This window comes from Gavialis gangeticus, unplaced genomic scaffold (assembly GCF_001723915.1).
Source record: "Gavialis gangeticus isolate Ggan-Ray unplaced genomic scaffold, GavGan_comp1, whole genome shotgun sequence".
Classification (NCBI taxonomy): domain Eukaryota; kingdom Metazoa; phylum Chordata; order Crocodylia; family Gavialidae; genus Gavialis; species Gavialis gangeticus.
In genome coordinates this window covers 46,576,873-46,594,340 of record NW_017728995.1, presented here as the reverse complement: position 1 = coordinate 46,594,340, position 17,468 = coordinate 46,576,873, and the positions used below count along the sequence as shown (strand labels likewise).

Here is a 17,468-nt window from a genome sequence, read left to right as displayed (position 1 = left end):
CTTGAGGGGGGGGGGGGGGGGGCGCACATGTGTGCGTGTATTCAGCCCTCCCCCAAAAAATTTTCTCCCTCCGCTTATGCTACCCACCCCACCTGTCTCTGAGTTCACCAGCCATGCCTGATACGTTTCCAAGTTTATCATCTTGCTACTCAACCTCACTGAAAGAATTAATCCACATAGATCTAATTCTTGCTCAACTCCTCTGGAATTTGTTTTGATTGAAGCTGTCTATCCTTCAGCCCCTGTTCACATATTGGTAATCTATGGTGCCTGCCACTAATGCTTGAAAGCAGGCAGTAGGGCAGCCTGCAGGTGTGGCCTAGCCCTAATTGGCAGTCACATGACTACAAGAATGCTCTGGGATAGGAGGAGAGGGCTGAGCAGCCTCCATTTTAGATCCAGGGCTCCCAGGACTCAGGCAGCAGTTTGCTGGCTGCAGCCATGGAAACACCACCCGCCTGAGCTGCTGCTCAGAACACTCTTGGAAGTAAGGGCATGAGTTATGGGGATAGTAGGAGGCTCCTGGTCCTGGGTATGACTGAAAACTGCACCTTACTGGGGAAGGATGATCTGGTGGGACTACCCATGGTGGGGTAGCTCCCCAGAAATGCCAGGCCAGTTGCCTCCTCGGTGAAAGGTGGGTAGGGGTGCCATATAACCCCAGCCCCCACTACTCAGTGGGTAATTATGTGTAGGAACAGACAGTGGAGGGGGTGGGGCAGATACACCTACAGAGGCACCTGAGCCCCATGGAGGGGGAGGGGAATGTATGACCCCAGAGGCCTCAGATAGAGAGGGGACAGTAGTGGAGCCTCAGAGAGGGGGCAATAGTGCATGTGAGGCCTACACAGAGTAAGGTGCACAGTGGCAGCCTGAAGAACTGTGCCAGGCAGGTGTAGAGTAAGGTTTGCATGGGTGGACCCGAAGGGCTGCACCAGGGGTATGCGGAGTAGGGTTGAAGGGCAACCTGAAGGGCTGAACAGGGACCAACCCCCACAAAAATGTATATGAGCTGCCCAGAGAGGGGCTAGAGGCTGAGTCTGGCTCAGTGTGAGGTATGAGGCTGGTGCCCACATAGAGTAAGGTTGGTGCAGCAGTGGCCTGAAGAGGCTGCATTGGGCCCAGTAGAGTGAGAGCACATAAGCCTGAAGGCACGTGCAGAATGGAAGACACAAGGCAGGGTGGGCTGGGAGTGACCCAGTGATGGGCGGTATGAAAGAGACCCGGTGAGAGGGGGCGGAGTGCAATAGGCCCAGTGAGGATGGGTGGTTTGAGTGAGTCCCTATAAATGGCAGCGTGTCGGCATGAATGATGGAGGCCCAGCAAGGGACAGTGTTTGGCTCGGCCTCAGGCCAGAGTTATCATCAACTTATACCGTCTGCAAGGCATGGGACACTGTAGGAGCAGTAAGGAGCCATGTATAATGCCCCTTGGCATCGAGGCATTAAAATGGGCAGCCTCCCACATTTTACACCAGTTTATTAAACAGCAAGTCATGGCAGGAAAGACTGGGTGGATTGCTCCATATAGACAGGTGGGTAGGCTGCTGTTGAGACCTGGCATTGAGTTGGCCCCCATCACGTTTTGCAGGCCCTGGGACAAGTTTAGTGCAACGTAGAAGAGACGTGTCTGCTTCGGTCTAAACAAAATGCCTGTCCATACAGAAGAGGAATGGCACACTTTTGCAACTAACAAGTAGTCAGGTGCATGATGCCTCTTTTCAAATGGAAGCATATTTGGAAAACCTTGTCATTGCAGCATGCCTGCTTTTGCTGCAATACATAATTATACTCAGCAACATGATAAACTGCTCCCTGCAGGTTATATAGCAATGAGAAATTTGTCATCACTGTATGGTATCAACACCCCTTGCCTTGCTGTAGATAATCAGAAAAAACTTTCATTGTAAACCTCATTTTTCAGTGGCTTATAATTGAACTGCCCAAGTTTGCTTTAGGCTGAAATCAAAAAGCTAAAACTTCTCTTTCCCTCTACAAGAACTCATAGTCCTTCCTAAAAGGAATATATTCTGGATGAAATTGTGGCCCTACTGAAGTATGAGGACACCTATTGTTCTGCTATCCCAGGAACTGTTTAGGATACAGATTGCGACTCCGAGGCCAGATAAAAACAAAAGGACTTTAAAATCTTTTTAGCTGAACATTGATCTAATTTTAATGAACAGCTCCAATACTCAAAATATATACTGAGTATGTGAGAGAGAGAGAGAGTACTTGTGTGTGTGCACACAAACTTTCACGGATAAAAGAATTTTAGATTTGCCATTGCTCAATTCAAACACAGTGATCACCAGTAAGAGCAGAATTTCTCATGTTTTTGGAACATTTTAGATGTAAACCGACCTAGAGACCACCTTTTGCAAATAGTAGTTATCTCACTATCACAATTTGATAAAATGTACCAGTCACACAAGATTTCAGACATTTGAATGGAACGCCTTTTACAAAGTTACCATTTTCCCCTTCAGTCTGCTTCAACAGTCAGATTCCTAGTTGCTATACGTAGAGTAACAGTGGCACTGCCTGGTCACAAAGTGTAACACAGTATAACTGTTAGCACAGCATCCAAATGATTACAGAAAAAGTCTACTTTCATTGTGTCAAATTCTGCTCTTGGCTGCATTGGTTTAAGACGAACTTGATCTCTTGTGTATCTGTTTAATTTACCTAAGGTTTTAGTCTGGTTTCCTTGGACAATTTTTGTACTTTCTGGCTGCATCTACATGAGATGCTGATTGCACAGTAGCCTGATACTACTGTGTAGCAGCTTCTTGCGACACAATAAAGGTGTTTGTCGGCATTACTGCACAGTAACTCAAGTTACTGCATATTCATTTAGTACTTGCTTATACAAGTACTAAATAAATATGCAATAATGACTGTGCAACAGTGGTGCTTCAAGTTGGCCTAACTGTCCTAGTTAAGCCAAAGTGGGGCCACTCTCAACTTTGGGAAGATTTTAGGTCAGTGTAAAGCTCTTTTAAAACTCCTCTTTGACTTTCAGTTCCACTGGTTCCCATGCAGTTAACAGTAATACATTGCTATGGCTAGAGTCCTTGTAATTCTTACCTTTCCTGCCTTTGAAACCAGAGAATCCTGGCAATCCTGCAGGCCCTGGGAGTCCAATAAGACCTTGGTCACCTGGAACACCTGGCAATCCTGGAACACCCACAGCACCTGAGAGCGAAAAACTTTCTATTTACTGCAGTCATTAGGTGGTTGTAACAGGGGCTCAGCCAAGCCATGTACTGACTTGTGGGGAAACGGTGAACCTGTGCAACCAGGGCATGCTCTGCTGTGCTGTTGGGCAGGCAGCCAGCATGCAACAGGCATCCCCTGGGCTCTGCACCTGGAGCGGGGCAGGGGCCAGAACCCCAGCCCCACACGGGCTCAGGCTGCAGCCCAGAATGGTATCAGGCAGCTGGTGTATGGACCACCACCTGAGGCCTGGAGGCAGCAGCTGCAGGGAATAATGAGCCCCTCAGGGGCTCTTAACACCTGCTGATAGCAGCTGGGCATATGGGGCTGAATGAGGGGCCAGACTGGTTTCTGCCAACCTGGGAACCCCTATGTGACCCCTTCCAACCCCAGGACTGGTGGAACACACAGAGGAATGAGAAATCTTGTCACATTTCCTCACAGAGGCAGGGGACAAGAAGCCTGAGACCTGAAGCTCTCCAAAGGTCTCCAGATGAATGCTGGATCACCAAGCTGCCAGGAGAAGTCAGGTACCCTTCAGGACTAAGCCGGGGTTCATGACTTCCCTGGCCTCACATTACTCTGGGAGTCTGCCTAGGACAAGCAGACCTACACAGACTGAGCAATTATAGGGCAACCCATGTGGGATTGAGACTGCCTGAAGAAAAGTGACCAAGGTGCCTGGATGGCCAGAGAAGCGCCTAGGGCATGGTTATTTGAGTTGTTGTTAGTTTGTTTGCTTTTTTACGTGGGCCATGCCCAGCTGACCCTGAACTCACAGTAGAATCCAGTCAGCATAGCCAAAACACACTGATGCCGGACAACCTCGTTGCTTCTTTTTCCATCTGAGCTGCAAGGCAGTCACTCAAGACGGCCAAACGTGTGTCCAACACCAACTGGAACTTGGAGTGGAAAGGGGTGGAGGGTAGGGGAGAAGCCCCACAGAAGACCCCAGCAGTGACCCGTGCCAACCTCTAAGCCGGTACTAAATTCCTATACCTCTTCTCAACTACATTTAGTTGTGGTGGGTAAGATTTGAAAGAGAACGAGACACCTGCTGAGCACATAGGCCCCATCTCAGTGCAGTTGCTTGGCTTGGGTCCCTCTACATTGGTGTTTTCCCTTATTGTCCAGACACTGTTTATTCATAAGTTACTCATAGGTTCCTGAAGTCATAAATTCTCTACATGTTCATGTTTTGCCATTGTGGCCCTTCTTGGCAGACTCTCTACTCCTTCTTTATATAGATGATCCTGCATCAGGCAGGAGGTTGGACTAGATGACCTATAGAGGTCACTGCCAGCCCAACATCTCTATGGGCACGTCTACACATGTCTATTAATAGGCAGCAACAAGCTCTGGAGATTATTACTACCGGGTGTGTCTGCACTTGTGCCTGAAGTCGAAGTTCTGACTGGCAAGGAGTCCTGGGGGGTCAGCCTACCTGCCTGAGGTTACTTCGACCCAGCTCAATGTGCTGCAGAGGGACTGGCTGAGGCACAAGGGTGCTTCGGTGTGGGACTAGGCAGGAGACAGTCCCTACACTGAACCACCCTCATGCCCCAGCCATTTGGGGCATCTACACATGCGCTGGTGCAAAGTTTCTACTCTGCACCAGGACAGTACTTGTAAATAGTACATATAAATAGTATTTACAAGTACTATCTTACTGCAGAGTAAATTAGTTTACTCCAGCCTAATAGGGGCACATGTATAGATGTCGAGACATACACTGCACAGCTAATTAATCTATTGCGCAGTAAACATCTCATTTAGAGATGCTCTATAAGTCTAAGATTCTCCTCATCTGCACTAGAACACCAACCTACTCCCCACAGTTATGCTTCCTCAGTGGCATTGTTTAGAATCACACTGAAGTATAGATCAACTCCCTTCTTGTCCTTTTGGAACAGATCCTCATCCACTGTTTTTATACTTGAACTCACCTGGAAAGCCTGGTACTCCTAGGTATCCAGGCATCCCCTTAGGTCCTTGTCTTCCAGTTTGCCCTTGGACACCAGGGAAACCTGGCTCACCTGGGAATCCATGGGGACCTTAACAAAAGATAAACGTTAGTTTTTAATTTAAAGATATACGTGCTTCATACTGTGGAATGTTTACAAATCCAAGCTCTGTGTGCCTTGTCCTATATATATTTCTGAGCAAAGAAACAGCTTTTACACAAATACTTCAGCATTTCAAATACACAAATGTTTATGGAATCTTGGTGATGGTACATTGTGACTACATTTAATGTAGAGATAGAGAAGAAATTACTTTCTTTCTGTCAACTCCCAACCACATGGCAAGAAACAGGTCTTCCTTTATTACTTTCCGTGAAGTTGAAGAAGGAAGACCCATTCCCAGAACTGTCATGATGTAGTAGTAATGCTGAGCCACCTTTTGGTAGTTAGCAGATTGCTCATCACTAATGCATCCAAAGAGTTACCGACCCTACCTCCTCTTTTAATTTTTTGTTCTGGGCTATGTAACAGGCTGTGAGGCATTTCTGGTCTTGGACTTCACAAGGCCCAAAAGCCAAAACGTGTGTATCAGCATTAGACTGCAAAGCAGTCCAAAAGCAAAAAAACCAAAAACTAACTTCAAGCAAATCTGAAATTATTCCAGCTTCCCTCTTCCCCTACTCCCCAAGATATATGGGATATATTACCTGGTAAGCCAGGCTCTCCTACAGGCCCTTTTGGACCCGGTAGACCAGGTTGACTGGATGGGTCACCTCTGTTCCCTGTTAAATTAGAAATAATAACAACTTTTGTCAGACATGGATCTGTTTATCCACAAAGCCCAAGTTTAGTACCTTTGAAGGCTAGTAATTTACAAACATTGAGATAAAAATTAAATGACAGAAGTAATCCTATTACTATGGACTAAGAGACCATAAAAACTAGAAAATAGTTTTTGATAGGCTTACACTAACAGGAAGATGGTGGGGCAAAGGAAAAGCTTCTCTGTAAGTAACTGTGTTAGGCTTTTATATTAAATATGAATAATACATGTGCAACACTCACCTAGGCCTCAGTCAAGAATTAGGTCCCCTACTGCTAGATGCCATGCAAATAAATGTAATTAGGGTACTTTTATCCAGGGGTGGCCAACCTGCAAGATGCCACAAGCGGCATGGACAGCCTCCGTGTGTGACAGGAAGCAGAGTGGCAGATAGGGCAGGAAGCAGCAAGCCAGGCCAACAGATCAGGCAGGGAAAAAAGAGCAGAGTGGCAGATTAAGCAAAGGAAAGAGATCGGAATGGCACCTAGGGAGGGCATGGGGCTTAATCTGTGATATGCCTGACAGATGTTTGGCTCCCCCTGCCTTGATCAATATTTTGAAAGCTTCACCAGGTTTGGGGATTCTGTCCTTTTAAAGATTTTTTCTTTCATTTGCTTTTTAAGATTGTCACAGGATTTATTAATGAAAGAAGATCGATACTTAAGTCTTAAAGCTGTGGACAAAGGTAAAGAGAGTATCATAATATACTTAGTGACTATAATGCAATCCACAGACAAATACACAAAAGAGAAATATGAAATTATATCCCTAGCAGTCAGGAAGCTTAAGATGGTAGAAGTGGGTTATTTCTGCTTTAGGAGAGAGATAAGAATAGACACAGGCACAGCATTAATAGATTATACCTTTGTATTACTATTTAATTTAATAATGTTGCTTTGAACATTTAAAGATATTTGTTGTTGGCCTGGCTTTCTGTTTACTGAATATACTGGTGTTTTGTTGAATCAAAGCAACAGTGAGATAGATATAGATATATATTCCTTATTCATCATTTAATTCTTAGACTGTCTAATCAATTACTATTTCCTAAGGTCCTAACTCATTTAGTATTCACTAGAACTTCCAATGACTTCAATGCGAGTTTGACGCAGTGAAGACTCAGTATGGAACGCAAGAACTAGCCTAATAATTGTAAAGTGCATTGATTTAGGAAAGTGCTACATACATCCTCTCTTGTGATTATAGTGAAGCAGACACAGTTCCTACAGAAATAGCTAAGGAATAAAAAATTATCCCAGCTTAAGTTCATTTACTCAGAAAAAAGCTATCTTAGCCAATGGATTCAATCACAGTGGAAATAGTAGGAGTTGGTAACAGTCTTTGATGCAAAAGTGTAAAAATACTGATGGGAGAGCCTTGATGAGGGCTACAGTCCTATGATGTGAAGAGATAGTGGCTGATATTTCAAGATAAATGTTCTGAATTTAGAGACAGAAAGCTGAATAGTAGGCAAACCCTTTAAGACTTGAGAGAGATAATCTTTCTTTGCCAAAAAGTATTAATCTATTTACAGGCAACTTTTAAGCATTTGTTCCATACTGTATGCAACTATACATTCATTAATGTGCAATAACTAGCATTATTGTGCTATAGTGGTAGCAAATGTCTTTTTAATGGTGGTACTATGCAGTAGTGTATTAGCACTGTTTGTGCTGTGACGTGCTGCTGCACAGTATTATTAGGCTACTGTGCAGTTAGTGTCTTGTGTAGACACACCCACTGTCTATAGAAGTCTTTCAAGCTCAGTATTCATTATGAACCTTGAATGTGCTATGGAGGAAAATCTAGGATAAATTGCTATGTAGTAGTTGTGTTGTGCCTTGCCCTGTTACAGTGATTTTCTAAGATACTAAGTCACTAAGATCCACTTTTAAAGTAATAAATCAAAATGTAAAGAAAGAATTGGATTTAGGGATTGCACAGTCTTGCTTTTAGTAATTTTTCATATTTGAAGAATCTGTCTCTTTACCTCTTCTGAATGGTGCATCTTGTATATCAAAGTATATACTAACCTAACAATTTGTTTCATGCAGTTTGTGCATTTCAGCTTGTTACCTTTGCATCCTTTTCTGCCATCTGGTCCTGGACTTCCAGGAGTTCCTGGTAAACCCTGTTCACCCTGCCAGTATAAAAAACAACTATACTTCAAACACAGTATACACAACAGACACAATCTACCAAAAGCACTTCTTTCTTTCACTGGTGAACAGACTAGTAAAAACCTGAATAGGAAGACTAGGTCTGGTGTCTTCTGTCAAGGGTGCTAGCTGATTAATCTACTAACTTGTGCCAGTCAGTGATCAAATGTTGGTCTTTTGATGCACTCAGAAAACTTCAATGATTTTTTAATTAGATCAGGGCACATACACATTATATAATACTTCAACATCTTGAACACCTTCAGTTGGCCAATTAAAAGAACTGCATTTTAACAGTTGTAGTTTATCTAAACCATGAACTTCAGTGATACACTTTACTCAAAGGCATATATAAATGTAAATGAAAAATTAGCTTTGACCAAAAATTAAAAATATTGTAGTCCACCTCTTTTATTTTAATCAATGGACACTCATCAGGAAGACAAATATACTCAGAAAGGTACTTCAAAACAGTTTAGTAAGATAAAGGCCTACCAGAAACAATATAAATATAAAGGACTAAATTCAACTCTGATTTATATCTTGTGTAATCCTATCTATCTTGCTGTATAGGAACAAACCAGCAAAGAATTTGCTTCTAAGTTTATGTATCACGTTTACTGATATTTATCCCTTAAAAATATCATATTTTAGTGTGCTGCTCCATGCAGTAGGTATGTGTCCAAATGCAACAAGACAGTGCCAAGCTTCTGCCATTGTAGTGAAATCTTGTGAAGGCTTTGAATGAGTGAGAGCATACCAAGCCAGTCCAAATACCAGGAAAGTATGGTTACATCATTGAAGTATATGGGAGGGGCACCAATATAACTCCCAAATATAGGTTTAGGCTTTTATAAATAAAATTAAGTAAAAACATTAAATAAAGCCATTTCACATTGTGGACCATGCAAGTCAGGTTGACAATGTCTTCTCAATATGATTTAATGGGCAAGTAGCATAAAGTTTATGCATCAAAACCAGTTGCAGCATACCATTGGGTGTGTTTACACATGATGCGATGTCACCATAGCAATGCACTCCCCTGTTATAGCGTGTCACTACAGCAATGTACCAGCTAAAAATAACTGTGCACACGGCTCAGTACAGGCTGTTACTCCAGTGTCATTCAGCACTCCCGAAAGGAAGTATTAAATGATGGTGCAGTAACAAAGGTGTCATAGGGACATGTGTAGATACACCCACTGTGTATCAAACTAGTCCAAGTTCCTAAGATGTACAAAAACAAAGGGCAGTATTATGTGCCTGTGGTCTTGCACCCCCTGCACTTAGCTTACCTGATCACCTGGGGCTCCTGAGAAACCAGGAATTCCTCTGGTGCCTGGTGGTCCTGGGGAACCTTGTGGGCCTGGTAAACCTATCTGTCCACCAATGCCAGATTCACCTGGGGGTCCTGGGAGTCCATCTGTGCCTGGCAGTCCTGGGAGCCCTCTGATTCCAGGGCTGCCTTTGTCCCCTGAAATTATCCCATCACAAAAGACTATTTTAACATCCTCCTATGTCCTATATGATACACTTCAGTGGTTCATTTCTGTGTGTTGGTATAATTTGTAGACTGCCCAGAATACATATGCAACTAACTAAAGAACTTGTAGACACAACAACACAACAGAATGCTCAAATGTGTTTCTTCAGAATTATGCTTGTAATTTGTATCTACAATTAACTGTGGGTGTAGTACTGGCAACAAGTGGCCAGTTTAAAAATCAGGCATTTTTATGCACCGGCATGCATGCACTCCTCTATTGTTTGATTACCTCTTTCTCCTGGAAATCCCTGCTCACCAGGAGGACCTGGATCCCCCTTTTGTCCTTTCTCATGGTGTATGATGATATAACCAGGATCTCCTTCTGGCCCTTTTTCACCTTTGAAATAGAACACAGGAAATATACACAAATACTAGCTGATGAAAATGTCTTTTGAATTCATTCTAACAGTTGAACTTCTTCCCAGAGGATGTCTTACCATAGTTCTTTGTTCTCATCTTTTTGGAACTCAAGTCCCATTTGTTTCAACAAGTTTGCTACAAAAGCTGTTTTTTCCCTTCTCTTTTTTGTTTTAGCCAGTTAACCCTTTTTTTTTTTTGTTAGTTTAGAACTACTCCGTTTGGATGGAGTAATTTGCAGATGTTATTGCCCGCATGCTATATATATGAACCAAGCAACACAGAATATAACAACCTTGAAGAATGTCTGTTTCAAATCTGTTGGTAGTATCATACAACTGTCATTCACTGCTGAGGAAGAGCTGTGTTGGAGGCACCACTAAGTGTAAGAAACAAATAAAAAGAAACTGGTTCGTGAATGAATCAGACTGTTTAAATTGACTGATTTTCTTTTTTTCATACACACTTCAATCCATACATGGATCCCAGTGGAAGCATCCTTGATTTTTTAGGAGTGTAACTGAGAGAATAGTCAGGCCCAGTATCTTTGAAAATGGAGGTGACTAGATAATAAAAGATACCCTTTTTAGCAAATAAAAAATGGAAGCATACAATGCTGTAACAAAAGAAGCAGTTGTAATGCAGAGGCAATACTGTTTCCACATACCTTTTTGCCCTCCATCCCCCAGGTCTCCAGGGAGCCCAGGTGGACCCATTTCTCCTTGTTCACCTTTTTCACCTGGGACTCCCATCTCCCCTTGTTTTCCTGGGGATCCTGGAAAACCTCGGAGCCCTTGAATCCCTTTTCTTCCTGTTAATAATATGAAGATACCAACTTTTTAAACTACTTGTCTCCTGTGTTACTAAGAAAGAGAGCAAAGTAAAATGAAAAGCATTTAAAAGGAACTCTCAAAAATTAGCGGATGTACTTAATTCATACTGAAGAGCAACTTGATAGGTACACAAAATTTGCCAGAGCATGTGTCTGCTACCTACCTAGATAACTTAATCATCACTGTAATATCTAAGCTGCTAAAGGTTACAAATAGGATTGTGCTGAGGCATCATGGAAAGTAGTAGCTGTGGTTCCCAAATACTCCTCTACTCAGCCCTGGCAAAAGTTGGTTTCTAACTTAAACTTGGACCTCACATGATGGAAGATTAAACATAATAGGGGATATCTTTTATCTCTGCCCCTATGTTGCAACTTCCTAACAGCGCTCCCCACCTTCCACTACCCTTACTCCAGGGTGGAATGTGGCTGGTATGGTGGAGATTCAGAGACACCTTTTCCTAAGCCTATGAAAAGTGGATACTATCAGCTAGTTTCAGGCACTTAAAATGCTACTTTGCCCTGTTATGGGATCAAGTCACCCTAATGTCCCAGTCCAGCTGGCCTAAGGAATTTAGGTTCCTACCTATACCCCTAGCTCAAAATATGGGTCACAAGTCTTCCCGTGGATAAAATGTAAGTTAGTACATGGAGTAGGTGAATTGCATCTTTACTTACATATCTAAATAGTTTCTAAACAGTTATGTTTTACTAAATGATTGCCTAAGTACTGGAAACATTAGACAGGACTTTCAGCTGGGAAAAGGTACTCTTCAAATTACATCAGTATATCTCCTTGGCACACCAGGCATTTCCAAAACATTCTCACTGAAGACACTTCATAAAAAGTAATGCATATTACAAATAGGAAAAAAATCGGCCTATAACATTCTTAAAGCAACCAAAATAACAGTATTGTTGGAGCTCCCTGTAATCCCCAAACTTTGGCATTTTTCTTTTTCTACAGGAGAAAAACCACTAAGCCATGTTCTAGATGCTGGATGGGAATGAGATGCATAGTATTCTTGCTGACTTCTATAAGACCAAGAGCAAATCCTTTTAAGAGAGGTACATGGAAAGAGGATGAGTCCTGGGATGCTCGGATACCTTTCAGTCCTGGGAGACCAGGCAGTCCATTATCCCCAGGGAGCCCTGATGATCCTTGTGACCCTGGAGGACCTGAGTGCCCATGTATGCCATTAGGTCCTGGAAGACCTTTTTTTCCAACTGATCCCGGTGAACCCATGTCTCCTCGGTGGCCTTTAGAGCCTGGAAAGCCTGAGAAAACAGTTTGTATTACTTTACTCAAGCTTACAGTGAATGAAGATACATTTGTGTCCTTCCCTTTACTCAGAAAAGAAAAAAATCCCTCAGTAAGAGAGCTGATAAAAAAGTGATGTGTTTGGTTTCCTTACCCCTACCCCCTTCCTCTTCTGGAGATTTTTTTTTTTTTTAAATTTGTTTTAAAAAAAAAAAAAAGTTAAATTGTGCCACAATACATCATTGGAGCAGTGAGATGGGAGTACCTGCTCTCATAAATAATTTGATTTAGGGCTGTAATATTTTGGATTTGGATATGTGCCTTGTTTGATGAAAGATCAAAGATTTCCCTGGAAAGCACACAATTTTTTGCAAAATTTTTGTTTAGTTAAAAATCCAATTTTATATCAAATAGTTTTGGTAGACATTTTTTTACAAGCCCTCTTCCATGCAGTATTACCCAAGTCTAAGCTAAACAGAACATCACTGTAACTGCATTAAATGAACAGCACAGTGAAGTTAATGAGGATGACAACAATATTGGAGATTATTAACCTTCCTGTAATATTAAACCATAACGAATATATATTTAGTGGGCTAGTTAAGCAATTTACGGTGTTATGGGAAATGGTTTTGGGAAGGACTTCTGATTTTTTTTTCACTCCATCAATGAGCGAGATGAAATCATACTGACTAAAGGGAGCCTATAAAATATGTGGCACTATGTGTTGCCAGAAACAATGATCCTCACTGGATTGTATCTGATATACCGACCATGAGATTAAGAAGCAGAAGGGAATTAAATGGCACAAAAATCCCAGAATAAATGTACAAATGAAAATCTTAAGAGCTGTGCTCAGACCAACTACATCACATAGTATGTTGTAACCCAGAGTTCCCCAGAAGTTTGTTTCTTTTTGAGCCGTATAACACTGTCTTCCCCTACCAACTTCATTACCATGGAATTGTTGCTGCACTTCACAAAATATGTAACAAAATAAAATATAAAATATGTAACAAAAGCATGGCTGAACTGCATTGAGGGGCAGCACATAGAAACACAGTAGGAAAAGGTGTCTATAAAGTTTTCTTTTGCTGTTTTTAATTATAAGTCTGACTTAGTTAATTCTAACATGCTGGCACATGAATTGCTATTTACAATAGAACAGGGATTCAATGTGATGTTTCAACAAATTTATTTCCACATCGTACATGATGCACAAAGAGCTAAGAGAAGGAAAACCTGGCCACAAGCTAGTGGGAACATTGGTTAATTGTGCAAAGGAAGCTGTTTTGAGGAAGAGGAAACACTACCAGTTGGCTGCACCTTCATATGATGACTAACTTCCACGATTTGGTCATTCTTAGCTGATGTTTTCCTAATGTTTAATGACAGTTTCATAAAGGTTTTGGAACCGTTATTGTTGAAGTCAACAGGACTTTGACTAATGGCTTCACTGGAAACAAGAACAGGTTTTGTCACAGGTGGAAAGCCAATGGCATATGGAGTAAAAGGAGAGAGGGACTATTTGAGTTTGAGAGTGTTTATTTGAAAGAAAAGAATGGATAAAGCTAAGAGCTATGAGGTAGTGATATGAGCACCACTTACCTGGAGGGCCTGGCCATCCCTTTGGACCTGACAGTCCCAGTGGCCCTGGTAAGTTTGTGTGGCATTGCTCACCGGGTAGGCCTCGCTGTCCAAGAGCTCCCATATCTCCTTTTTTGCCTCTGTGACCTTTAGCACCTGGAAATCCTGGTGTACCAGGCTGTCCTAAAACAGACAACATTTCCCATAATAAAAAGGGCTTCCTACCTACTTACCCATCTCTCCTCAGTGCTCTAGGGCTGTACTTCTGAGGTGACATTTGGCTGCTGTTGTATTGTGCCCATGTTCTTGCATGGTTCTTTTCTACGCGTTTCCAAAATGTCTGGTATTTTCCTGCCATTTAAATTGGTCCATAAATTTACAGATTTTGTCCAGGTCTTACCGTATCCCAATTGTTTATAAACACAGGTAGCTGAGTTATTCTTTAGACCATTTCCTGTTCTCATAAGTTAGTGCTGTTCTCTTTTAGATTTTGATAATGTGTGTATCCAGGACAACAGGAGAAATATTTTTTCTTTCACATAATATTTTAATCTTCTGCTCAAGGGTTTGGATGCTTTCAGTTACACTGATGTAAAACTCAAAAGTAGCTTCACGGCAGTTATTATGGAGCCACAGTAATATGGCAAACAGGTCCCATCTCTCTTTGGCTCTGAACTAGAAAGCGCCTCAGCAGTGTGTAGCTGGAGAGCTACAAAGTTACCTCAAAGGCTGCTTTCCACCAGAGGACAATAAGGAGATGCTCTTGAGCTTCCTGCCTGCGTCTTTGGGAGCCTGTCACTGAGCCCCATTCCTGGCAACCTGCCATCTCCAGCAGGCTGTCAGTGCTCCAGCAACCCAGCAGCTCTTCCTAGAGTCCCCATGGTACAAAAGACAGCTGTTCCCATTGCTGCTGCCACCACAGGAACAGGGGAGCTTCCAGCTGTTCCTGGGGAGCTGTGCCAGCAGCAACAGTTGCTATGCCTCCGGTGACAAAAACAACGCCTCCTGGTGTTCCCACTGCCATGTGGGAGCACAAAGAACTACAGCTGTTGCAGAAATAGGGACTCTTGCCAGTGCTCTTGTAATGGCCACAAGCACTGTGGGGCACCAGCTCTTGCTGGCGATCCTGCAGCATGGCAGCAGGCTGCCAGTACGGCTCTTTGATAAACCATGGCAGCAGGTTGTCAAGGAGCTGTCTGCTCCCCCTCCCTCCTCCAAAAGGTGTTCCATGTGGTGCTACAAACATTTCCTCTCTGAAAGGGGAATATTTGTGTGGTGAATTTGCCATTTTTATGGTATTACAGATGGTGCATACATCTGTATAATCGGTGTTAGTAGTGCTACAAATGTAACATCAGTCCATGGTTTCTGTCCTTGTAGTTTGAACACATTTCACAGCAACATGAGATTCCTACCTTGAAGTCCACGACTGCCTGGATCACCTCTCATGCCTTGCATGCCAGGTGATCCAGCTGATCCTCTACTGCCTGGAATTCCTGGGGGACCATGAATGGTATCACCTGGAGCTCCTTTCTGACCATCTCTTCCAGGAATGCCAGGTGAGCCTGTGCTTCCATCTGAAGTAAAGCCTTTTTCACCTTCACCACCCAGCTCCCCAGCATTGCCCCGGAAACCTGTTAATGTAAAGATCATACTAAGTGGGGTATAATTCAGAAGATAAATTTTAGAACTGTGCAATGTTAATTCAAACTTCACCAGAATTAATTATTCCCTTCATGTATAACATATATATAATGTAACATCTACATTTCAGGTCTTTCTCTAGACAACACTATCACATGAGAAACCAAGGAGGCATTTACTTCTTAAGCCAATGATTACTGGGAGTTTTATAGAAGTGATGCTGTGATTTTGTTTGGGACAGTATAGGTTTCTTGCATTCCCATTTGTATCTTTGATCCTCTTGCTAATAGTGTCTTTAATATGTCTGCAAAAATTACAGAGTGATCATGCTTTTCCCCAAGTTCTGAAATGATCAAGTTGCAGCAGGATCTTCTATTGCTGGTAGTAATAAAGCCTCCCAGAAAGGATTCATGTATGCATCAACTTTAATGGAGAAGTATTTTCCATCCCAACCTGAGCAACCATACCCCTAAACTTCAGACAGGCACCATGTCCATTAAAGAAAAGAGATGGAGATGTTTAAAACTACCATGGTAACAACCCTGTCCTCTAGCTGTCCAGGTACGCATTTATAGTATTTAATTTCTGCACAGCTTCACGCTTCACAGATAAAAACAGCTCTTCATCCACTTACCTCCTGGTCCAGGAATTCCTATGCCTGTTTTGCCTTGTTGTCCTTTTTGTCCATCAAAGCCATCTGGCCCAGGGAGACCAGGCGGTCCTTTTTCTCCCTTTGGTCCTGACAATACACAGAGAGAATACCGATTTGTTTGCATATTTGCAACCTATCAAGTCTCTTTGGGTGCATCTACATGCACAGTTAAGGTGCAGCAATAAACTTGCCATGGGCGCAGCATGTATGCCTGGGACTGAGGCACTTTCAGCTGAGGCAGAGCAGCCCTTGGCTGGCAGAAAGTCTGGAGAGGGTCAGCCCTTGGCTCTGGATGACAGCGTCAGGTGGTGGAGGGGTTGGCTGAGGCATAATGTTGCTAAAATGCGGGGCTGGGTGGCAGGCAGCCCCCACACTTCAGCACCCTCATTCTCCAGCCCGTCCACATGTGCATTTCAGCAGGTAAGTACTCCACCATAAGACAGTTCTGTCCCCAACAGTATTATCTTATGGTGGAGTTAATTAATTTACTGAATTATATAGGATTTTATATGGAAGTTCTCTTTTTCAGCAGCTTTGAAAATCATGTTTCTAACCTTGTATCACCCAAGTGGGCTTGAGCAGGTGTGACTGCTGCATTTTTCTACCTGCTTGTTCCACTCTGCATAGGAACTCAGCTGTAAATCTCCAAAGTAGAACAGAAAAATTAATCTGAGCTAATAAGGTGGTGGTTTTAAGGCACTAGAATAAAATGAAAATGAATTGCTGAATGATGGTTCTCATGGGCTAGTTATATTTTCTTGCCATTTTCTAACATTTTGAATCTCGCCACAAACTGCTGGTGATCAATCTTTAGTTAAGGCATATGGATTTAACTGGAATTAGGCAAGGGATGACTCTCTCAAAAAATATTAAAAAAAACTTTTAAGAATCTATTGTAGTTTTGCTATAAATCGTGTACAGTGGTCAGCATATGCCTCTCACACCCTTGTAGCCGATGGGGAGATTATCACAGAATCATAGAAGTAGGGTCGGAAGGGACCTTGTAGATCTTCAAGTCCGACCCCCTGCCTGGGCAGGATAAAAAACTGGGTTCAAATGATCCCAGCTAGGTAGGCATCAAGCCTCCTCTTAAAGACCCTAGGACACGGTCCAACAGGTCATTTCCTCTGGTGGGACTGTGCACCTCCTGAATTCAGTGGAGGTCCTGTATCTCGGCCAGGAACCTCCTGGAACGGTCCGACCTGGCTGACTGTTTCTCCCAGCAGATGTCCGGGTAATTTAAATCTTCCATGACAACTACATCCCTTGCCTTAAGTGCCTCTGCAAGCTGGCCCGAAAATTCCTGGTCCAGCTCCTCCTCTTGGTTGGGGGGTCTGTAGTAGACCCCCACCGTTAGATCCCTCTCCCCACGGCCCCCTTGTATCTTGACCCAGAGCACTTCCGCTTGCCCCTCTGACCCCATTT

General features: G+C 42.9%; 1 protein-coding gene across 1 annotated transcript in view; it reads right to left on the bottom strand.

Moving 5' to 3' along the window:
• COL4A4 (collagen type IV alpha 4 chain) overlaps nucleotides 1-17,468 on the bottom strand; it is a 183,852-nt gene that overhangs the window by 62,401 nt on the left and 103,983 nt on the right. Inside the window, exons 27-37 of the mRNA XM_019503074.1 lie at nucleotides 16,026-16,130; nucleotides 15,163-15,381; nucleotides 13,769-13,930; nucleotides 12,007-12,177; nucleotides 10,735-10,878; nucleotides 9,940-10,047; nucleotides 9,460-9,638; nucleotides 8,082-8,145; nucleotides 5,890-5,964; nucleotides 5,165-5,272; nucleotides 3,090-3,197 (exon numbers count right to left, since the gene is read on the bottom strand). Of these exons, the coding sequence (XP_019358619.1) occupies nucleotides 3,090-3,197; nucleotides 5,165-5,272; nucleotides 5,890-5,964; nucleotides 8,082-8,145; nucleotides 9,460-9,638; nucleotides 9,940-10,047; nucleotides 10,735-10,878; nucleotides 12,007-12,177; nucleotides 13,769-13,930; nucleotides 15,163-15,381; nucleotides 16,026-16,130 (1,443 nt within the window). The remainder of the gene's footprint in view (nucleotides 1-3,089; nucleotides 3,198-5,164; nucleotides 5,273-5,889; nucleotides 5,965-8,081; nucleotides 8,146-9,459; nucleotides 9,639-9,939; nucleotides 10,048-10,734; nucleotides 10,879-12,006; nucleotides 12,178-13,768; nucleotides 13,931-15,162; nucleotides 15,382-16,025; nucleotides 16,131-17,468) is intronic.